Source organism: Lithobates pipiens, unplaced genomic scaffold (assembly GCF_037356315.1).
Source record: "Lithobates pipiens isolate NorthernLeopardFrog02 unplaced genomic scaffold, aLitPip1_a1.2 Scaffold_8, whole genome shotgun sequence".
NCBI classification, from domain to species: Eukaryota; Metazoa; Chordata; class Amphibia; order Anura; family Ranidae; genus Lithobates; species Lithobates pipiens.
This window is the reverse complement of record NW_027507903.1, coordinates 552,881,237-552,905,648: the sequence shown is the minus strand read 5'-3', so window position 1 is coordinate 552,905,648 and position 24,412 is coordinate 552,881,237. Positions and strand designations below refer to the sequence as shown.

Sequence of the window (24,412 nt, the reverse complement as noted above, 5' to 3'; positions counted from 1 at the left end):
TATTTCAGCATTTGTAACATATATTCACAGTTCAAACATTAAAAAAATAAGTGAATTCTAAAATAAAATAAGTGCATTCTAAAATAATGTAATGCTATGTCTGACAGTTAGAGGGAGCTTTACAAACCAAGCAGCGTGCAATTTCACAGATAGACTCCCTCCCTGCTTTTAACCACTTCAACACCAGGCACTTGGCCCCTTTCCTGCCCAACAAAATTTTCACCTTTCAGCACTGTCGTTTTTTAAATGACAATTGCGCGGTCATACAACAACACTGTAATACTACTACTAATAAAACTGTAAAATTGTTATTTTTTTTTACCACAAATAGAGCTTTCTTTTGGTGGTATTTTATCACTTCTGAGGTTTTTATTTTTTGGCAAACAGAAAAAGTCCAACATTTTCGATTTTTTTTTATGTTATAAAATTTTGTAAATAAGTAAGTTTTCTCCTTCGCTGATGAGGTGGCACTGATGGGCACCAATATGCAGTACTGATGGGCATGGATAGGCTGCACTGATGGGTACCACTGTAAAAAAGAGGCACTGGCAGGCATTACTGATGGGCACTGATTGGCATTATTTAGGGCACAGATTGGCATCCCTAGTGGTCCTGGGTGGGCATCCTGGGGGGGGGGGCTGCACTGATAATCAGCGCAGCCCCCCCTGTCAGGAGAGCAGCCGATCGTCTCTCCTCTACTCACGCCTGTCAGATGCGAGTGAGGAATGCCGATACATGGCACGTTCTGTTAACACTGTGATCAGACACAGCTGATGACATGGTAAAGAGTCTCTGATGGGTGAGAGACCATCGGTGTGTCAGACTGACTCGGCCGCACCACCGATCGCCTCGCTGCCTGCCATGCTTTGCTGGGGTTTTTCACCTTCCTCTGGATCAACTGTGGGTATAGAATTGGGTATATGGGATTGTATGTTTTTATTTTTTTTATTGGTTGAACTAGATGGACTTGTGTATGTCTCCAACTATGTGACTATATATAGAACAGTTATCCTGCCTGCCTATCCCCCTGTACAAAGGTAACCTCTTCCCTGTCTTCAGATGTGTAATTACTTACACCTGATGACAGTGATCTGCCACAATCTTTACATCCTGTTGGTAAAATCTTCTGATCCACAAGAGAAGACTGCACAGAATTCATAGAAGTTTATGGGGATGGATTATGCAGATGCGGTCAGCACAGGGATGATTTTGGCAAAATGTGAAGACTGCAGCAGTCCATGGCTGTTGGAACTGGGAAACCGTGGTGGAGGAGGGCTATGATTAAGCAACGTTAACGTGAAACACATTAGTTGCTGTTATACCAATTATTTGTATGTTGTGGATTGTAGTTTGATTCTTGGATGAATAAAAGGTGATTTTTAGGAAGTGCGGCCATCTAGACTTTCTTCATTATTGGAACTCCGGAGACATACAGGGCCAGCACCCTTCAGTGTGTGGTGGTGGTGATGATATTGGTGGAGATTTACTTGGAGTGGAGTTTAACCTATTTTACATGGTGGAGGAGGGGGACTGATTTTGTTCTGGTGGGCTAGAAAGGATAACAGCACTTTCTGTGAAGAAAATAGTCTTTATCTACATTCTTTTTTCTGGATCAGTGTATAACTACAGCTTTATGGGGAGTTTATTTAATTTTCTAATTAACTAATCAGTCTTGCTATTCATTTCTGGACCTCACTGCACTTGGCTTTTTAAATTGACCCCATGAGTTATATTATTCAGCAACTGGAGAACTGTGGACCCATCTAAATGCTGATCACCTACATGTCCTCCAGAGTCCCACGATGTCTCCTGCCCAGAGGATTTCTTTGCAGATCCACACTGTCTGTTTGCAAGGCCATCATTTTCTCCACTAACTGCTGGACCTCCTGCTCCTGTGAATTACAGACAATAGATGGAAATTAAAGTAAAAATAAATGTATATTTCAAGTAGTGGTTCTGGCTACATGATCTATATGAGAAATTTGATATGCCTAAGCATCTACACACCCAAAGTGCACGAAATAGGGCAGCATGTGAGCTACACGTAGGAGAGACTGCAGAGGGGATTTTGTGTCCATCATCTTTGCTCTCCTCTCTCATTTAGGCAACCACAGCAGGTACTTCCATTGTCAACTTCATTTAAAGTATAGGGAAAAAGTTTGTTTTTATTATTTTTCATTTTAGATGTTTTAGAGTGGAGAGCAATTAAAACACCTGTCGTGCTTTTATTGCGGTCTGCGCCCCTGTAGAGAGAGTCAACCTCTCTGTTTGTGCAGTTTACCATTATCACCACAAGTGATAGAAAATCCCAAATGGGAACACTAGTACTGATGACTACCTGGAATTTCCGCTCACTTCCTGTTGTGGCTATGGGACAGGAAATAAGGAGAAATCTCCTCAACGGGACACATATGGCAAAAAAAAAAACCTGACATAAATTTAGAATTCCCCCTTACTCTATCTATCCAAGATGAAAAGTTTTACATTTTAAATTTCACTCACAAAACAGAGGCTTATGAGGACTTAAATAAGACTGAAAGCTAATGACACATGGAATATCTAATATCGTACTCAACGCAATTGATTAAAAAATGCCAGGTAAGTGCATGCCTATATATCCAAGTCTGGATTCAATAACCTTCTCCTTTAGCAATGCAAACTAGTCAGCAACTCTACTTTCTGGAACAGACACAAAATTTGCTCCCTATCATAACCACATCAGCATTAAAGGGATTGTAAAGTCTGATGGTTTTTCACCTTAATGCATTCTACGCATTAAGGTGAAAAACCTTCTTTGCTGTAGCTGCCCCCAGAGCCCCCTTTTTTTTACCTGAGCCCATCCGTTCCAGCAGGCAGAGTCCTGTTGTCTGTGTCAATGGATGCAGCAGGATTCAGAAGCGCCCGTACAGGTGCCCCCATGGAAACGGCTCTGCGTGAGGGCAGCCAATGAAGGGGAGGAGACAGGAGTGCCGGCAGGGCACCCCAGAGGAGGAGGATCGGGGTGCTCTTTGCACAGAGCAGATTAGTATAACATGTTCGTTATTTTTATTTAAAAAAAAAATTGAACCTTTATAACCCCTTTAAATGAGTGTGCTTTCAGTGCATATTCTATATTCTTAAGCCAACCATAGATGGTTTGAATCTCAGCTGGTTCAGCAGGGACCTGCCAGGAATCAAACCATCTATGGGCAGGTCGATTGTATTCAAGTTAATTGATGGAACAACTTGGGTACAATCAGCATGTCTTATATTCTACATGCGATTATTGCAAACGGCTATAGCTGCTAGCAATAATCACTGTGATCTCCTGGCAGGGATAGTTCCCTGTGCCCTTCCCCGCCTGAGAGAACCCAATAGCACAGCAGGAGGGTCTCCCCCATCAACACAGACACATGGTTGCAGGAAAAAACAGCGCATCATCTATAGTCTGCCTAAGTTATTGAACCCTGCAATCTTGATCAAAAAAAAGAGGAAAAATCAGCAAGGGTATCTTATTGATACAAAGGTAAGGAGGTATACATTGCTGATAACGGGAGTTTCAGACGCAGCCTAGAAGCAGCGTGTTTAAATCCTGCATCAGTTTCTGCATTCACACACAAGCGTATTGTTTTCAGGCGTAAAATCACAAGGTTTTACCTTTTTTTGCTGTGATTTTTACCGCAATTTTTTGCTGCGTTTTTGTACAGGACAAAAGGTCACCAATGTAAAAGCAGAAAAACGCCTGTAATCTGCCCAAAAAGAAGCTCATGTACTTTTTTGAGCTTCAGGCATTTTGCTTCAGGAGGCAGAATGCTCAGATGTGAACAGGGGGCTATTTAACTGTATGGGATTTTGCTTGTAACTTGAGATGAGCGTTTTACGAGCCGAAAACACTTGGGTGTAAATGGGCCCTAAAGAGCACACTTAGTGGAATAAATGGGTAGTCCGATTCTTGTTTTTGTTTCAGCTACCTCTAGTGGTGGCCAGGGGCAGCTGCAACAGGGAGAGGCGACGTAAACAAAACCTCTGGCTAGGGGCGCTTGTGTCTGAACCACTCGATTAGAAGTGAAATAGATTACTTTTTAAGCAGGCTGCAGGAACAAGTAGGAATAAATACATTCAGATACATTTTGAATGTAAATTTATACATACCACAATAAATACTCGCAGATTGCCTCCAGCAGATGGTTATGAAGACTACTGAGAAGTGAATTAATTCCACTTAAAGCGGAGGCCCACCCTAAAGTGGAGCTTCCGCTCATTGGAACCCTCCCCCCCTCCGGCGCCACAATTGGCACCTTTCAGGGGGGAGGGGGGTGCAGGTACCTGTACAGTACAGGTATCTGCACCCACTTTCGGAGTAGATTCTGCAGAAGCTACGCCCCTTTCCGCAGAATCTACGCCCCTTTCCGAAGGTCCCCCGCTGCCTGCTGGGAAACACACGGATCCCAGAGACAGCGGGGACCATCCTTATTGCGCAGCATGACTCGCACATGCGCAGCAGGGAACCGGGAAATGAAGCCGCAAGGCTCCACTTCCTGATTCCCATACCCAAGATGGCGGCGGCAGCACCCGAGAGACGATCGAGAGATCGGCTTCGGGTGCTGACATCGCGGGCGCGCTGGGTGGGTAAGTGTCATTATTTTAAAGTCAGCAGCTGCAGTATTTGTAGCTGCTGGCTTTTAAAAAAACAAACAAAAAAAAAACGGCGGACTCCCGCTTTAAGATTGGCCTTAGTGGTTCATCCCTCATAGATAGCGTTTTCCCCCCATCTATGCACTGCATGGGATTTTGTGTATTCGGCTATACCACTGAGTTTTATTCCTTACACTCTAGCAAGTGTACTAAAAACTGACAAAGCACTTCTAATTTGTGATATGAATTCAAATCCAGAATGAGGTAACTTACCCTCCCACACAGCTCCACTGCCTGCTCCATCTCTTTCCATGTAGACAACAGTTTTTCAGAGGCTGAAAAGAGATAATTTGAAGATTAACTGATGAATAAAAAAAAAAAAAAAAAAAAAAAAAATGGGCCACCAAGGGACTATTTGCATGGAATGCATAAGGCCTGATTAGAAGTAAGGTATTAGAAAATGAAATTATTTTAAAATACGTTGCCTTTTTAAGGGTCCATAATGAAAGCTTGTTTCTGCTGTAGTCCTCACAAGTCTGCTGTGTTTTTTTTTTTTTTACTATACCTTTATTAACCACTTACCTCCAGAAGATTTACCCCCCTTCATGACCAAGCCATTTTTTGCGATACAGCACTGCGTTACTTTAACTGACAATTGTGTGGTCGTTGCAATGCTCTACCCAAATAAGATTTATGTCCTTTTTTTCTAACAAATAGAGCTTTCTTTCAGTGGTTTTTGATTACCTCTGGAGTTTTTATTTTTTGCGACACAACACAAATCAAAAAAAAGAAGACAAATCAGGCACTGAGTTTTTGAGGAACAGTGACACCAATACAGTGACCAGCGCTAAAGAAAATGCACGGTAACTGTACTAATAACACTGGCTGGGAAGGGGTTAGCATTGTGGTGATAAAAGGGCTAACTGTGTACCTAAGCTGGTGTTTGCTTACTGTGGGGGAGGTGGTTGTACTAGGGGAAGGCATGGGTCAGTGATCCTGCTTTGTAGAAACACAGGATCAATGCCTTCTGTACTGACAGAGCAGCAATCTGCCTTGTTTACATAGGCAAATCGCCATTCTCCCTCTGTACCGAAGGATCGGCAGGTGCCGGTGGACATTGTGTCCACAGTTCCTGCTGTGTACAATTAGAGCGGGCCGCACGTGCACCCCAGACACGAAAGTGCAGGATCACGTACCTAGATCCTGCCCAGCAGAGCCACCTTTGCCACTGTATGTGCAAGTTATATGGTCGGCAAGCGGTTAAATGTTTTACTGTTTTCACCCTTCCAGAGGGCAAAGGAAGCAAAATGGCCAAATATCACAATTTTATATACATACCCAAGAAATTTTAATTATACATGGGACAATAAAAATTATGTATAAAACCCAAAACTATGTGTTTAGTTTTTTGGTATCACACAGCCCATGAATACTTTTTAAAGCTTACTAAATACATTAGGAAAAGATTTATCCAAAACAAATCCAAGACAACTAACAAAGTTCAGGAATCCGACAATATAAATCCCCGAGACAACCTCCAGAGAAAAGTGTCATACAGATTAATTGAAAAAAGTGTGTAAGTGCAACAAAGTATCACCATGTAGTTTACACTTCTATAATATGATACAAATAAAATAAAGCCAAAATAGTTCATAAAAATAAAAATAATCCTCTCTTAAATGCTCTATAATGTCCTTTAAATAGACACCCGGAGTAGTATTTCCTCGCAGATAGTGGTAAATTAGAGTAGGCAGATTACTCCATGTGCAATATGTGACCATATAAAATTGACATCGAAGAGATTAGGTATGCTTACCACAGATGGTGGGCACACATACCATATAGCGGTGTGTCAAATGAGCGTTTTAGACCATCCGATCCAACAGGTCTGGGAACAGCGATGTTGTAAAGATATAAAATATATCTGTAGCGTGGTATCAGAAACACAATGAGCTAGCAACCCGACATGTTTCGGAACAAAAGTCCATCAACTGGGGCATCTATTTTTATGATTTAATTCCTTGTTCGGACACCATCAAGAGTATTGCGGATCCTTGCAGTTGATGACACGTTCATCTGTTAGAGTCTTGGGAGCCATCTACTTACCGTTACTGCCTGTGATGTGGCGAAGATATCTTTACAACATCGCTGTTCCCAGACCTGTCTAAAACGCTCGTTTGACACACCACTATATGGTATGTATGTCCACCACCTGTGGTAAGCATACCTAATCTCTTCAATGTCAATTATATATGGTCACATATTGCACATGGAGTAATCTGCCTACTCTGATTTAACACTATCTGCGAGGAAATACTACTCTGGTTGTCTATTTAAAGGACATTATAGAGCAGGGGTGTCCAAACTTTTTTCAAAGTGGGCCGGATTTGATGAAGTGAACATGCCTGAGGGCCGACCATTTTGCCTGACATTCTTTGAACCATTGAAAATTCGGTCTAAGTGTGTCCATCCCAGCACTAATACACTGCCCAACAAGAATTCTCTTGCCTTTGTCGCACTCATTCCCAACACACAGACGAATGCTCTGCACTTTAGGGGGCACCGTTAATTCTTAATGGTACCCCACACATTGGAAAATGTAGGGTGCTTTTGGTGCAGTGCAATAAAAAAAAAATCTCGGGAACTTCTTTCCCAGCATTTTTGTGAGTAGGGAAGTCCATTGAAATTAATGGGCTGCCCTACACACAGTACGCAGCCACACAGATGTTGCATTTATGGGCTTAAAACAGGTGGTGAGGAGGCAACATAATGCCTCTTTACCGCCATTCAAATGCTTCTGAAAAGAGATCTGTGCATGGGTTGCTTTTCAGAGGAGCAGCAGTCCTGGCTAATATCACACACAAGCCCTACAAAAGCAGTTTTGACGGTATAAGAAGGGGGGGAGGGGGGTCCGGATTAAAAGTAACATACACACAGACACAAGCACACAAATGCAGGCACACATACAGACAAATGCACGCCGCACACACATACAGACATATATGCACACACATACACACACACATACAGACATACATACACATACTTGCAGACACATACAGAAATACATACAGACACACATGCACACACATACAGACACATGTGCATACACACGTACATACAGACATATATACAGACACACACATACACACAAAGACATACATACATAAATGCACACACATACAGACATACATACAGACACATGTGCACACACACATACATACAGACACATGTGCACACACACATACAGACACATGTGCACACACACATACAGACACATGTGCACACACACATACAGACACATGTGCACACACACATACATACAGACCCATGTGCACACACACATACAGACACATGTACACACACACATACAGACACATGTACACACACACATACAGACACATGTACACACACACATACAGACACATGTGCACATACACACACACACACATACAGACATACATGCACACAAATACAGACACATGCATACACATACATACACACACATGAATAAAGGCCTTTTTAACACTAATCTAGCTTGTAGTACAGTACCTTTGCAGCTTCCTCATTCAGCCGGGTACTGCACTGTAGGGGGAAGCAGAGAGCACAGCACACTCCTCTGCACTTTACTTTCACTTTTGAAGCTCACGGAGCTTCTCACAGTGCCGGGGATCGGCTGATCTGACAGCCCTAATCCCGCAGCACAATAAATTGAGAAAGACCAGGTGGGCCGTTCAAAACCGGACCGCGGGCCGCAATTGGCCCGCGGGCCGGACTTTGGACATGCCTGTTATAGAGCATTTAAGAGAGGATTTTCTATTTTTATGAACCATCTTGGCTTGATTTTATTTGTATCATATTATGGAAGTGTAAACTACATAGTGATACTTTGTTGTACTTATACACTTTTTTCAATTAATCTGCATGACACTTTTCTCTGGAGGTTGTCTCAGGGATTTATATTGTGTCAGATTCCTGAATTTTGTTAGTTGTCCTGGATATAAAAAAAAATGGTACATTGTTGCACTTATGTACTTTTGAGTTTTTCTTAACTTACACGGCATCTTTCACCAGGGGTTACCCCAGTGAACATCTATAGAATATTTTGCACATTTGAAATTTTTTTTTTTTTTTTTTGGTTGGCACTTGCATATGCTATCAAATTAATAGTCACTGGCCCCATATGTTCTTATGAGGGTTGCTCCTTGAGTGCATTATTTTTTTCTAAGCGCTGCATCTTATCCTTTCCATTTTAGTATACAATTCACTATATTGTTGATGCTAGCTGCTAATTTCACTTTATTGACTAGTAACGTAACTTTTTTTTACATATATTATATACATTGCAATATATCAGCACAATCTATGAACAATATCCTTAGATTTACCAAAATTGTGCATTATAAAAGACTGAACTGAACAATACAATCAGGGAGGCCTTATCCTATATCATTTTTGACTGACCTAAAATAGATTACACATTCAGACTGTAATATGAATGCTAAGCTTAAAGGACACTAAGCAAGAGGAAGGTAGCATAAGTGATGCAAGTTATCATTCGGAAGCAAAGCAGAGGAATGTTACAGCTGTGACAGGGAAAGAGCCCATCATGAAAGCTGCAGGAGTGAAACCAAACATTTGCTGGTGGCATTACCCTCTTATACTGATACTTACTAATGCCAAACTCCATCTGCTCGCTATACTTTTCTAGATCAATCTGAATACTGCTGCGGAAGAAATCCAATTTGGCTTTTAGCTGCTCGCACTCTGAGGTCATCAGATTCTTCTTTTTGGAAAGCTCAGTATTGTATCGTAGTAGGTTAACCCTGAAATACACAGCTTGTTAGTGACAACGCAGAAACAGAAACATATATGTAGCAAACTCCGCAGGCTCCCATTTGTTAATGTGTAATATAAACAATAGGTCTCGTTTATTTGCTCTCTTGTGTCTGTTAAACATACCACTGTAAGCATTTTAATTATTGTATGCATCGCTGTGGACAACAAAACACCTCTCCCTGTTATGAAGAGAGGGAGGTGTTATGTAGTCCTAAATCAGTGTCATGTATCTTTAACACACTTCCTGCCTAGGGCGACAACACTGCTCAGTACAGGTTTTTACTCAGTACAGGAAGTGTGTTAATGCAGGATTACCAGGTTAAAGCGGGAGTCCGCCATGTTTTTTTTTTTTTTAAAGCCAGCAGCTACAAATACTGCAGCTGCTGACTTTTAAAAGAATGACACTTAACCGCCCAGCGCGCCCGCGATGTCGGCACCCGAAGCCGATCTCTCGACCATTTCTCGGGTGCTGCCGCCGCCATCTTGGGTATGCGAATCAGGAAGTGGAGCCTTGCGGCTTCATTTCCTGGTTCCCTACTGCGCATGCGTGAGTCGCGCTGCACAATAAGGATGGTCCCCGCTGTCTCTGGGACCTTCGGAAAGGGGCGTAGATTCTGCGGAAAGGGGCGTAGCTTCTGCAGATATCTATGCCGGAAGTGTACCTGCACCCCCCTCCCCCTGAAAGGTGCCAATTGTGGCGCCGGAGGGGGGGAAGGGTTCCAATGAGCGGAAGCTCCACTTTAGGGTGGAGCTCCGCTTTAAAATAATGCAAAAGAGTTTGTAAAAAAATTAAAAAATAAACTAAAGCAACCACCATATTTAAGAACAGGTACACTGCAATTGTATTACATTTTTGTTCATGCATTTAGGTACATGTTAAAGCATTAGCTTGTTGCCCAGGGCAATCACTTTCTCTCTCTCACAGTACAGTGGGGAATAATGAATCTGTCTTATGCTCTGGGGTGGGCATCAACCAAAATAGTTTCAGAGCCCAGTGAGGGATTATCTGACACACCCTGAAGTGTCAGAGAGCAACAGAGCCCAGAGCACTTCCATAAAGTGAAGACTCCGCGAGTCACTTATTGGAAAGGGAAGTATGAAACAAAAATTATCATTATGGAGACAGGGTCTTCATAAATAGATGGCAGAGCTTCTAAACTTTGCATATGCTGTCTGTATGCAAAAGAAAAAAAATTAAGATTCTACACCTTAGCAAAATTTATGCATGTGAATAGATCAGCTTGGGGGAAAAAAATGGGCTAAAATATCAAAAAGTTATTCCTATGTCTCAGTGATCTGACCCCAATACCAGTTCTATAGAAAAAATGTGGAAACATTGAAAAATACATGTGTGTGAACGTGATTCAGCATGTAGTACGGCAACAGGGGCCTAAGGCAAGGAGGAGATATGCGTATGCCTTACATAGTGGCACGTTGTCCCATCTGCAGCTTGGCACAGTCCTCTTTCAACATTCGTATTGTCTGCCAGATCTGCCCCCACACTCTGCGAAGTTGCACATAGGACAGGGTGTGTTTGGGTTCCTGCACTGGAAACAGATCATAAAAAGGATGGAGTTATTTAAACATCATTGTACGGGATTGAAGATTACATATTCCCTCACTATAGAATAGGAACTGCACACCCTTGCAATCTTGACAAAGCATTTTCCAGATTCTCAGCTCACAGCTGTCAAAAAACAAACAAAAAAAAAACAGGCAGCCTGCCAAGTTTATCACAACACGTAGGCAGAGATAAAAAGAAACATTTTATCTGCTGTTCTTTTAGATCAAAGGAATGAACTTCTGTCTGTAAATGAGGTCAGTTTAACAATCTAAAGACTAAACCTTTTTCTGACACTTGTTGCTTAAAAGTTAAAAAGAGCATTTTTTGCTAGAAAATTACTTAAAAACCCCAATTATATATATTTATTTTTAGCAGTGACCCTAGATAATAAATTGATGGTTGTTGCAATATTTTATGTCACACTGTATTTGCGCAGCGGTCTTTCAAACACAATTATTTTGGAAAAATACACTAATAAATAACAAGCTAAACAGTAAAGTTAGCCCAATTTTTTTGTATAATTTGAAAGCTGTTACGGTGTGAGAATCGGGATCTTTATTCTAAGCAAAAAAAGCTGAGTTAATGAAGGTAGAAAAACTGGACCATGTAGCAGCTCTGCCAATTTGTTCCGGTGATGCACCAGCCCTCTCAGCCAAGACGCATCAGTCACTAGGTCTAGGATGAATGGACTTGAGGTGACTGCTGCCCACTGTGGGAGAAAGTTCCTCAATCTTCCTCCCACTGGGAGACACGAGTCACTGTGGCTTGGTGGGTTGTTGAGGAGGGTTAAACAAGACGTCCCCTCTAGCTCTGCCCTTATTATCCCTTTCTCTAGAACCTTACTGCCTACTTTGGCCAAGAAAAAATGTTCTGGCTGATGGCTTTTCCTTATTCTCTGGAAAGGCCCTTTTTCTATCGGACTTGTGTTCCAGCGCCTCTTGCAGACCTGGTCCAAAAAGATGATCGCCTGTTAAGGGAAGACCGCATAGGCGCAACTTTGAGGCAGAGTCGCCTGACCAGGTTTTAAGCCATAGGCTTCTTCTGGCTGAATTCACAAAGGCCGATGACCTAGTTGTCATTCTTAGAGACTGCGGAAGAATCAGCCAAAAAAAAAATAATACTGCACGAAAGAGGGGATGTCAACCATACTTCTAAATTTCTGGCTACACAAGTAGAGGCCTGAGCTGGTTTAAGATTTCCAATGGCTGAGTCCCAGGCTCTGTGAAGGATATCTCCCCTTTTATCCATCGGATTCCTAAGCGTGCCCATATTGTCAAACGCTAGGTCCGAGTTTTTTGAAAGAGGCGAGTCTAACTTAGGATTTTTGTTCCATGACTGCGCTGTGTCCTCTTCAAATAGAAACCTTCTTTTAAGGTTACCGGAAAAGAAAGGTTTTCTCTCTGGATTTTCCCACTCCAGCTTGATAGCATCAAGAAGGGAACTATTCACAGGAAAAATTTTTCTCATGCAAACTTTTGTACACAAGGTCATGTTTAGACAATCGTACCTCCTCTTATTCTATATCAAGTGTCGTATAGATAGCCTTTAATAAGTAATCTACATCTTCAAATGATAACTTATACCCTGAGCCCCTTGCAGATTCTCTATCCCTGGGCCCTGTATCTGACCCCAATTCCTCCGGAGAAGAATGGGTAGATCTAGCTTCAGCCTCAGAGTCTTCACTCTCTGCACTCTGCTGTGGAGCGCTAGGACTGACTGAAGTCCCAACTTGAGATGGACCCTCTGAGGGGACATGAATCTTGTCAATTAGAGTTTTAAATGAGCTAAATGTAGATGTAAGCTCATCTCTAACAGAAGTCAGCATTTTTCTGATAGGAGTCTACCGGGTTATCCTTAACTAGGCTTTCTATACAGGTGTGGCAAACTGGTTTGTTCCACGAGGAGCTCAATTTGCTTCTGCAAACTGCACATTTCCTTTTTGGTGGCTGCACTTGGGCCTTGGCCTGCAAGAGAACAAATTACCCTAATAAATTTTATGCCACATGCACTTCATAACACCCCGTGCAGGAGGAAAGGAAAAATGTGCCCCCTTCAAGGGTGAAGAACACTCACAGGATGTGCAAGTAAAATACACTTCACCTGTGAGCTGCTGGTGTTAGGGCCTGCTTCCGCTGCCTGTGCAGGTGTCGCAGGGGAGTCTATCCCACCCCTGTAGTGGTCCGCAGCCTCTTGCGGGTTTCACTTTTTTAAACACCATCCTCCCAGCGTCCCTGTTCGCACCGTGTTAGAGACAGGAACTAGAGTCTCCAGCATCCGCCGAAGGTGTCACATGCCTCGGAAGTGACCCCACCGGGTACTTCCTGTGGGCCAGCTTAGAACACGTAAGTTCCCACCCTTCACGCACGCGGCTTCCTCTTATCCCTGCACACTCTAGCCACACTGTTTAACAGGGAGAGACAGCCGACTGCTGCCATGCTGCTCATGGACCGGAGCTCCGAGATACGCCGCAGTGCTGGCATTCCCCATGTACTGAGAAGCAGGGACAGCAGCCACAAGCCTACTCCCCTGGTGGATGTGCCGCTATGGGACTAAGAAGGTAGATGTCCCCCCCTCCCACTGCCCTCCGGGGCTTGTACCGACTCACCGATGGAAGCGGTCACAGGACCCGCCGGCCCCCGGATGATACCATAGAGATTTCGGGTGGACCAGATGGTCATTGGAGTATCTATGATTGTTCGGAGGCCGGGCGCGATGTTATGACATCACGCCCGGCCTCTGCATTCAAAATAACGGCGCCGATTTGGCTGGGAAGCCATGATCGTTTTTTTTTAAATTTATTTTAGGCTTCCCAGCCTAGGAGGTGAGATATGGGGTCTTATTGACCCCATATCTCACTGTAAATAGGTCCGATCGTGCCATATTGCTATTACAAGGGATGTTTACATTTCTTGTAATAGGAATAAAAGTAATCAATATTTTTTTTTTTTGGCACGAGCGCGTGCAATTTTGAAGCGTGACATGTTGGTATCTATTTACTCGGCGTATCTTCATCTATCATATTATGCAAAAAAATTGGGCTAACTTTATTTTTTTTTTTTTTTAAACGCGCTAGAAAAATTGCTGCGCAAATGCCGTGCGAGATAAAAAGTTGCAACAACCGCCATTGTATTCTCTAGGGTCTTTGCTATATATATATATATATATATATATATATATATATATATATATATATATATATATATATATATATATATATATATATATATATATATATAATGTTTGGGGGTTCTACATAATTTTCTAGCAAAAAAAAAAAAGATGAATTTTACATGCAGGAGAGAAATGTCAGAATTCGCCTGGATGCTAAGTGGTTAAAGCTTAATTACATTGCATCTGAGCACCACAAACCAAAACTGGTTTATTAATTTTTATTACTCAAAGCAAACTAATGTATCCATCCATCCATATCCTGATGCTTTATTTTGCTGAGAAATCACTTTGAAAACTATCCCCTAGCATTCCTGCCTGTGGCCTTGAGTAATGCTGCGGACACACGATCGGAAATTCGGCCAGCAAAAGACTGATGAGAGCTTTTCGTCGGAAAATGCGACCGTATGTATGCTCCATCAGACTTTTCCTGGCCTAATTTCCGCCAGCAAAAGATTGAGAGCATGTTCTCAATTTTTCGGTCAGAAAAAGTTCTGATCGTCTGTACCATTTCTGATGCGCAAAATTCCTACGCATGCTCGGAAGCATTGAACTTAAATTTCTTGGTTCGTAGTGTTGTACGTCACCGCGTTCTTGACGGTCAAAAGTTCAGCGAACTTTTGTGTGACTGTGTGTATGCAAGCCAAGCTTGAGCGGAATTCCGTCGGAAAAAAACATCCAAGATTTTTCCAAATCGGCATAAGGGCAGATAATTAATGTAACATTTATTTCCTGGAATTCATCTTCCCTTAGCTTAGACATGCACGCAGGAGGGTGTGCTTAGCTGAGAAAGCCCCTCCTGAAGTCTCCTCTGATGTATGACATTATTTGCCTAGGACTGGAAACCAGGAAGTAACTTGAGAAATGTTAAAAAAAAAATAAAAAATAAAAGTTTAACACATGTAAATATGATGTTTCTATTTATTAATGCTAGCGGCATAAGGATTAAATATGCTGACTTAGAAAGTGAAATTCCACTTTAAATATGGGTGTAACATGAAACATAGTCAGAGGGGCGAAATTAACCTTTAACTACTTCGCATCCAGGCCAATTCTGACACTTCGCTCCTACATGTAAAAATCATAATTTTTTTGCTATATCATATTACATAGAACCCCAAACATTATATAGGTTTTTTTTTTTTGTTTTTTTTAGCAGACACCCTAGAGAATACAATAGCGGTCATTGCAACTTTTTATCTTGCACGGTATTTGCGCAGCAATTTTTCAAATTTTTCAAATTTTTCAAATTTTTCAAAAACAGTAAAATTAGCCCAATTTTTTTTTACATAATGTGAAAGATGAAGTTACGCCGAGTAAATAGATACCCAACATGTCACGCTTCAAAATTGCACAGGCTCGTGGAATGGCGCCAAATTTCGGGACTTAAAAATCCCCATAGGCGACGCTTTAAACATTTTTACTGGTTACATGTTTTGAGTTACAGAGGAGGGCTAGGATTAGAATTATTGCTCTAACATCCGCGGTGACACCTCACGTGTGGTTTGAACACAGTTTTCATATGTGGGCGGGACTTACGTATGCATTCGCTTCTGCATGTGACCACACGGGGACAGTGGCGCTTTAAATAAAAATGATCTTGGCTTCCCAGCCAAGGCGGCGCCTTTTTTTTTTTTTTTTTTTTTTTAATTCAGAGGCCGGGCGTGACGTCAGAACATGGCACCCAGCCTTCGACGATCATAGAGACTCTGGTGACCATCTGGTCCGCCGGAAATCTCTATGGTCAACATCTGGGGCCAGCGGATCCTGTCTCCGACTCACTGATTGCTGCGGTGAGTCGGTAGAAGCACCGGATGGTGGCAGGGGGGTGGGAGTCCCCTTTTGCCAGTCCGATGAGACATATCAAGACTCTGATAGCCACAATCATGACACCCAGAAGCAGAGGCGTGATGGGACTTGTAGTTTTGCAACAGCTGGAGGTCCACTAATTGCATATCCCTGGTGTAGGGAATTTCCGGCTGAAAATGCAGATATCTGAATGATGCCTGTAGCCTCAGGTATCATTCAGATATACCACCGCAAAGTTGAGACCATCATATGACGGCCTGCCAATGGCAAGTGGTTAGTGCACCGGAAAAATACAAATACAAGAGCTGATTAAAGAAACACTTTCACATTGCCCAGGCAGGTAATGTGACAGTTTGTGCAAAGCTGCTGATCCACTGATGCTCACCTGTCCAGTGATCCCCTGCTGTTTCTCCCCCCACCACAGTCTGGGCAAAATACCCAGTGCTTATGGATATGGGGTAGCATGTTACCTTCTATGATGCAGTTCATGGGCCTACTGCTGTCACATAATGAAGGGGATGATGTCTCCTGCCCACTCTAGACTCCAGTACCAGATGACAATGGGTATTTTGGCCTGGCTATGAAAATAAAATAAAAAAAAAACTGAACAGCAGGGGATCACTGCATATATGAGTATCAGTAGGCGGGCTGGGTGACTTAAATAGTCACGCTGACCTTAACCGCTTTCCGACCTCCTCACGCAGATAAACTGTGGCAGAAGGGCACGTACTGGCACATTAACATACCTGTAAGTTGCCCTGTAATCAGGAGCGGTGATTAGTGACATGTCATACACACAGCCCCTCCCCCTCCACAGTTAGAATCACTCCCTAGGACACACTTAACCCCTACAACGCCCCCTAGTGGTTAACCCCTTCACTGCCAGTCACATTTACATAGTAACCAATGCATTTTTTATCTCACTGATCACTGTAAATGTGAATGGTCCCAAAAGTGTCTGATATGTCCGCCATAATGTCGTAGTGAGGAAACAAAAAATAAAATAAAAATATATCTCTGATCACCGCCATTACTAGTAAAAAAAAAAAAAAATCATAAATAAAAAATGCCATAAAACTATTCCCTATTTTGTAGACGCTATAACTTTAGCGCCAACCAATCAATAAATGCTTATTGCGATTTTTTTTATCAAAAATACGTAGAAGAATACGTATTGGCCTAAACTGAGGAAAAAATATTTTATATATTTTTGGGGATATTCATTATAGCAAAAAGTAAAAAATAATGCGTTTTTTTTTCAAAATTGTCGCTATTTTTTGTTTATTGCGCAAAAAATAAAAACCGCAGAGGTGATCAAATACCACCAAAAGAAAGCTCTATTTGTGGGAAAAAAAAGGACATCAATTTTGTTTGGGACCACATTGCACGACAGCGCAATTGTCAGTTAAAGCGACGCAGTGCTGAATTCGCAAAAAAGTGCTCTGGTCAGGAAGGGGGTAAAATTTTTCTGGGGCTGAAGTGGTTAATTGGACAAGGGGGTCTGATTATTGAACCTGTCAAAGCATTTGTATCCATCCAGGCAAGATTTACACAGTTCTGCCACACAGAAGAGCTGGGCTAGGGACTTCATTTTTCTCTACTCTAGTTAAACAATACAGCCAGGTCACCTCCTGCCTCTCAGTCTGATGATAAATGAAGAAGCAGAAGCAGACTGACTGGGTCATCACTGTCAGCATGTTCCTCTTCAGCCCAGTACGTGCAGAGGGGACTCTCATTGGACTCTGAATGTTAACCCTTCTTTTCATTTTCTGGCTTCTGCTGTACAGGATTTACAGAAAGCATATAGAAAGATAGGAACTCATACTAGCAGAATTTAATAAAGTACATTATTATTTTTTATAAATGCATAACTGTGTTAAAATTTCTATTTTACATCTGCCTGGAGTTCAGCCTTAATCATTAGTGTTATAAATGCTTTCATTTTTTCATAAAAAGAGCTAAAATGTTCCCTGGACTGGATTTTATTTAAAGGATAAGTTCACCTTTTGGGGGAAAAAAATAATAATAAATGCACATATTTTTGCAGGAAGAAAAATAAAATGTGCATTTATTGCTTTTTCCCCAAGAAGCCTGGAGAGCATGGCACCTGTGATCAGTGGACTCCTGCAGGCAAGCTCTGCAGCTTTCAGCCCATACCTCCATACAGGCTGACTGTTTACAAGTTGCAGGGCTTATGAATGAACTATGAGGCCGTTCATCGGTGACCTCGCAATCCACTGAGAACTACAAGCCACAATGGCTGGCGGTAGTTGTGGCTCGCACATTCACGTCCGCTGCCACAGAACAGGGGGGAGAGGCTGCAACATGTTCCACCATAAGCTGAACTTCTCCTTTAAAGCCAATGAGATACTCACAAACATAGGCAACACTGTCAGGATGAGGTCGGTGTGAAATTTGGGGTTCATACACGGTCTTCCGATTATCAAAGAGAAATATCAAGTCACATTCCCCCTGCCGTCCATCACTGACCTGTAGCAAAAAAATAATGTTACATAAGTTAATGTTTAGCAGTTGATCTTGTTCTAACCAGCATTTGACGAACTTTGAAGTTGTATCAATCTGCTTCAAGCTGCTTTTGTATTCCTGTTGCCTTATATAGGGAGAGAAGCAGTTCTGATACAAATAATAGCCTGTTGACAGATCTTTAATGGGAGTGAGCCAATGACAGCTCCCTGTACAAATTCCCATTACCACAAACACAAAAACACTTAAGGGAAAAGGAAGAGGAGGAAGAGGAAGAGGAAAAAAAAGGAAGAGGAGGAAGAGAAAGAGGAAGAGGAAGAGGAAAAAAAAGGAAGAGGAAGAGGAAAAAAAAAGGAAGAGGAAGAGGAAAAAGGAGGAAGAGGAAAAAAAGGAAGAGGAGGAAGAGGAAGAAAAGGAAGAGGAAGAGGAGGAAGAGGAGGAGAAGGACTTTTGCATGCATACTATGAGTCCAATGAGGTACATACCACTTCCTGAACTTAATTCTGTTATTTACATATGACAGGTTTATGGCACTCCCAGAAGATACACAAAGGCTCCAAGAGGAAGAAAGCACACACAGCAGCTATGCACGCACCTCTACTCCCATTCACAGAAACCTTTGTTTCTGAAATTGGGCAAGAGGAAGGGAGGGGTGGGCATAGTAGCTGTATCGACTCTGCACTTGAAGGAGCCAAGGCCCCCCACCCCCCCCCCCCCCCCCCGCAAATGATGTGCACTTTGCCCACATCGCCTCCTGGAATATGTACATCTCCTATCCCAGGAGACACAACAGTCCTTCATTGGGAAAGTAGGAGGAGATGGCAGCACGGGAGCAAGGGGGTGCAGAGAAGAAGTGCATCTCAGCAGGACAATGCTGGATCTGCTGGGCGGGCAAGGACCTTGAACGTGCAGGAGGTTAAAAAATAAATAAATAAAAAAGGGAGGGGGCCTTTTATAATAAGCATATTTTAACGCAGGGATCAAAGGTTCAAGTCCTTAGGTACTAACCAGGCCTTAAGAGTTACTTGCCCCCAGTTGCCATGCCCAGCCCCTACTCCCGCTCTCTGAAGATCCGGCTGCCTGCTCTACTCTCTCTTCTCCTGGGCGATCACTGGGAGAAGGGCTCCCATTCAAACCAGCCTGCCGGCGGTGCTCGCCCACCCTCTGAGGAAGCCCACACTCGCCAGCAATCATTTTTCACTTGCAAAATGCAAGTACAAAATTTGAGGGCTGCTTTAATGTATACCTTTCCAAGTAAATTAAGTTATACAGGGATGTATGATCTTTACTGTTATTGGTAGCACTGAAAGGGACCTTTATAGACTTCATTTTTCTACACAGATATACTGGTCCCTGAAAGATCAGCTGGAATCTGAACGATAATTTTTCTAAGCTCTAGCAGCTGTAAGGGCATCTTAAGGAGGAGGCATAGGAAGACATCTGAATGATGCAGTCTCATGGCATGTCTGACTCATTCCATTTCCCTCTGGTAAGATGCATTTAAGGGGAATTTGAGATTCTTGTGACCAAATGATCCATATGGTAAACTTGGTGTAGAGCTGTTCACTTTAAGGTCATTGAAAAAGACAAACAGGCACACTGCATCTGCAGGAAAGATGTTTAATCTCCACATACATAAAGGCTTCTTCACTGTATGAGCTGTAAAAATGTGACTTCCTCAGTATCTACAGTAGCTCTAGCCAGCTCTGTAGCATTAAAAACAAGCTGAAGGCAATCATCAATGCAAAGAAATTAACTGGATATCCCCGGAAACAGCAAAGAATTTTTTAACCTGTCAGAGCAAACTGTACCATGCTTTATAAATTTCCCCCCCCCCCGCTGGGTCAACTGTGAATATGCAGGGTTTAATGTATTTAATAATTCATTTTTCTACTGGTTCAACTATAGACTGGTGTCTTTTTTTTTTTTTTTTTTTTAACCTAAGGCTCGGTTCATACTGCCATGACCTGAAAGTCACGTGACAGTGCAACTTTGCCAGGTGACTTAAGTGCAACTTAAAGTGACTTTGAAGCAACTTTAAGGTCAGGTTCACATCATTGCAAATTGGATGCGTGATCCCCGTATCCAATTTGCAATAGCAGGAGATTGTGACCAACTCTCTTAGGAGCCAGTTCACATATGTCCGAAGCGGCACCAATGCAAATTTGCACAGGAGCCCTGCGCGTCTTTTGGTTCGTTTCAGGTCAGAATTTAGCCCAAAATTCGGGCTGAAATCGCACCTGAAATGGAGTACCAGGACACACAGGACCCCTGATGGGAGCTGCATCGGCATGCAGTGTGAACCCAGCCTGAATCAACTTTGAATAAACTTCAGAGAATGCCTGGGTAATCTTCCTGAAATGTCAGATCCAAATGGCATCAATTAAGGTGAGGATCCGACTTGGAGGCAACTTCCATTAAAGTCTATTGGCACAAGTCAGATAGAAGTTGCCTTGAATTAGTACAGGAACCTTTTGTAAAGTCAGAGTGGCCTTCAGTAGTGCTAATTAAGACAGTTTTCATTGACTAATATAACATTTCACTTGTCATGCGACTTGGGGATCTCACAAGTCGTGGCAGTGTGTGAACCAAGTCTATATACAACCAAGTTTAGTCAGAGTAACACAATCAAACAAAAAAAGTGTTATTTTTTTTTTAATGCTCTGAAGGAGGTTTGTCCTTAGAAACACCTCGGACAGCAGGGCCCCATTTAGGACCCCCTACCTTTGTCTGGTAGTCCAAGCAATTTGAGACAGACTAGCCACCCATGAGCGAGTTTACAAGACTATGTTTGTGAGTAGACATCTTTTTGGTTTTATCAAAGATTTTTAATAAATTTTTGGGATAATGCACTAGGCCAGTGTGCCCTCTTTCTTTTTACTCATATTCCCAAAACACGGCCAGGATGACCCCAGTCCTAGAGGGCAGCAAAGGCATCTAAGAGATTATTCATTTTCTGACCTAGTAATACAGCACTATGGAGACAGTGCACTGATGTGCAGGAGTATGTGGTTTCATTTGTTGGTGTGGCACCCTAAACAAGTCCCTGCTCATTTAAGGTGAATAATAGCATGAAAGCCCGAAGTGCGAGAAAAAATAAAAATTTGAAGTTACTTACTGGTAACATCTTTTACAGGAGTCTCAGGACAGCCACCTATGAGAGACCTGGGATCCTCCCTTCTTAGGAAATACCGCCCAGCCTAGATTTAAAAGGCATGTTTCCCTGCTGGCTCCTCAGTTCTTCAAGAGCAACTTCTGTCAGCTGGGGAGACACAAGAACACATCATACACCATAAATTACTTTTTGATGGTTCCCAAGTCAGGAACCCAAAAGGAAACCAACCAGGGTGGGTACATGGTTCTGTCCTGAAAGACTCCTGGAAAAAACGTTACCAGTAAGTAACTCTAATTTTCCCATATCGTCTTTCAGGACAGCCACCTATGAGAGGATAATTGAGCACTTACCCTTAGGGTCGGACTATCGCTTACAGGACTCAGTGTCCAAAGAGCCTGATCCCTTTGCTTACAAGATCAGCCTCTAGTGTCAGGTAAAAGGTGGGATAGCTGAATCACGTTACTGCTGCACCGATCTGGCATGGAGAAACATCAGCTTCTCTGAAATGTCCCTACATATAGGCTTGTCTGATTTGTTAGCTAATGCCATCTTGCCCAGGTACTGCTAGAGATTTTAACCCTTACTTTAGTCTCTGCCAAAGAACAAGGAAGGAAACCCCTTATTGACACATGAACCAAAGTTCAAAAGGAAAGTCCCACGAGGGCCTGCAATAAGTAAAGTTTGGTCCTACTTGGGAGACTGCAGACCTAAAACCGGTCCAGCTGCTGTAACGCCTCCAAATCTCAGATAAATGGAGCATTAAATATAATCTTGAGGGCTCCCTCTTCGTAGCCAGACCACCAGGTTCCCTGAGCCCTCAGGACCAAGAAGCATGGTCCTTTAAGCCTGTGTGATACAATGAGAATGATCATAGTATTCTCTGCCCAGTGGTAAGACTGCGGGTGGCCGAGATGGCATAGCACCTAGGGAAACGCCAGCGCTGATCGTCACCATCTACCCAAGAGTGCCAACCCTATACTGGTTCAGGCCCAAAGAGGACGTTTTACAGGAGGAGTTCCCGGAGAAAACACGAGATCCAGATGGAAGTGCCCACAACTGCAAAAGGATGTCTCCACTGAGTTTAGTCTTAACTTGATCAGACAAGATCAGGTGTATTTAGGGTGTTGCGGCCATAGGCCAGCATTCCTACCTGTGTCACCCTTGTATTTCACAGAAAGGGCTTTCCTGTCTACTATGCGATTCAAGAACTGCCTCTGGCCCAGGACAAAGAATAGGTCCCCTGTGGGAGGGATAGAGCACAGTCTTGGACATGCAGTTTGTCACCCACCTTGGGGGGCTGCCGGTCCTCTTACTGACCGTGCATCAATGTGTGTCTGCAATAGTGTCAGTAAATATTCTGAGATGCTCAGCACCTGTATAAATGCCAGAGCAGTGAATTTTCCTACAGGTCCCTTTCAGGAGAGAGTTCATGCTCTTGAGCATGAAATCCAATACCCCTCCTTCTTCCAAGACTAGGCTGGCAAGTGTGGATCTGTGGAAAAAAATAAATAAACTGCGTCTGGTGGGAGCCTTCAGAGAAGCTGGACCCTAGTCTTCTCCAGCTTCCATCACACCTAATGGACAGGAAAGCCATTTCCCACTGCTCTGTCCTTGGTCGTGAAGAAAGAATGTTTTTTTTGTCTTCCTGCAACCACCTCTTCCAGAATATTTTTGTAATGAGGCGGCCTACTGGATTCACCATCCAGGCATTCTCCCACTTCTTAACAAGTGTTCTAGAAATCTGTGTATCTTACTAGAGTCTGGTCATCCCAAGGCCTTTAACCTTCGGTGATGCCATCCAGGGGGTCACCCCCTGATATCGGCCCTGGTCACCAGAGACCCCTTGTTTAGTTTCCTATATCGGGTGCATAAAGGTGATGTGGCCATCAGGCACCATCCGGCTGGCAACCCTGTAACCTCAAAACACTAGTGAAACATGCAGGGTGCTAGCTTGTATGGGATTCAAACTCATGACCTCATTGGCACAGTTTAGGTGCAACACCTTAAATTTTTCTTCACTGTTTGTGGGTCGACCAGGAGAACCTGAAAACCCTTGCCTGAAGATTTTAGGTGAGCTGGTTTGCTGGTCCTACACGGGAAAAGTTTTCACTTTAGTGCCTTTAGGCTGGGTTCACACTGAAGCGATGCGGGAACGCCGCGAATCCGCGGCGGGTTCCCGCATCGCATGCCTCCCGCCGGCAGTTCACACTGCCCTATGCGGACTGCTGGGAGTGTCAGTGAAACCTTAATGACACCCCCAGATCAGTTTGCATATCGCAGTGCGATCTGCAAACTCGCACAGGAATCGGATCGCATGGTGTGAACACCCATGCGATCCGATTCTGCTGCAGACCAAAAAAAGGGTCCTGTGCGAGTTTGCGGCGGGTGCGATGCTAATTCAGCCATACTATCTGTATGGCTGAACTTGCATCGCACAGAGATCAGATGTGATTTGCACTGCAGTGCGGTGCGAATCACATCCGGTTCTCGTAGCCGCTTCAGTGTGAACCCAGCCTTAGTGCTGACTCAGAGCTGATCCTTCTGGTCATGAGTGCACGCCACCCAGCCAATGTGCCAGGTATATCAAATGCCAGCATGTGTTTTGGGGCATGTAAAATACTTCACACAAACACAGGGAGAACCCCAAACTTGACACAGGTATTGGAAGGTTGGGGATCTGAACCAACCACCCCAGTGCTGTCAGGCAGAATTGTCAGCCACCCAGGCCTTCTCCCCTAGATAGCCTCGCCAGAGTGACCAGGAGACCGCTCAGGGAAGCGACTCTCAGCCACAACAAATCCCCCAGAGCTGAAGCGTTA

The 24,412-nt window shown here is 43.2% G+C and overlaps 1 protein-coding gene across 1 annotated transcript in view; it reads right to left on the bottom strand.

Moving 5' to 3' along the window:
* Nucleotides 1-24,412, bottom strand: part of IKBKB (inhibitor of nuclear factor kappa B kinase subunit beta) — a 74,158-nt gene that overhangs the window by 14,592 nt on the left and 35,154 nt on the right. Inside the window, exons 12-16 of the mRNA XM_077469925.1 lie at nucleotides 18,370-18,484; nucleotides 10,877-11,000; nucleotides 9,289-9,440; nucleotides 4,888-4,949; nucleotides 1,783-1,892 (exon numbers count right to left, since the gene is read on the bottom strand). Of these exons, the coding sequence (XP_077326051.1) occupies nucleotides 1,783-1,892; nucleotides 4,888-4,949; nucleotides 9,289-9,440; nucleotides 10,877-11,000; nucleotides 18,370-18,484 (563 nt within the window). The remainder of the gene's footprint in view (nucleotides 1-1,782; nucleotides 1,893-4,887; nucleotides 4,950-9,288; nucleotides 9,441-10,876; nucleotides 11,001-18,369; nucleotides 18,485-24,412) is intronic.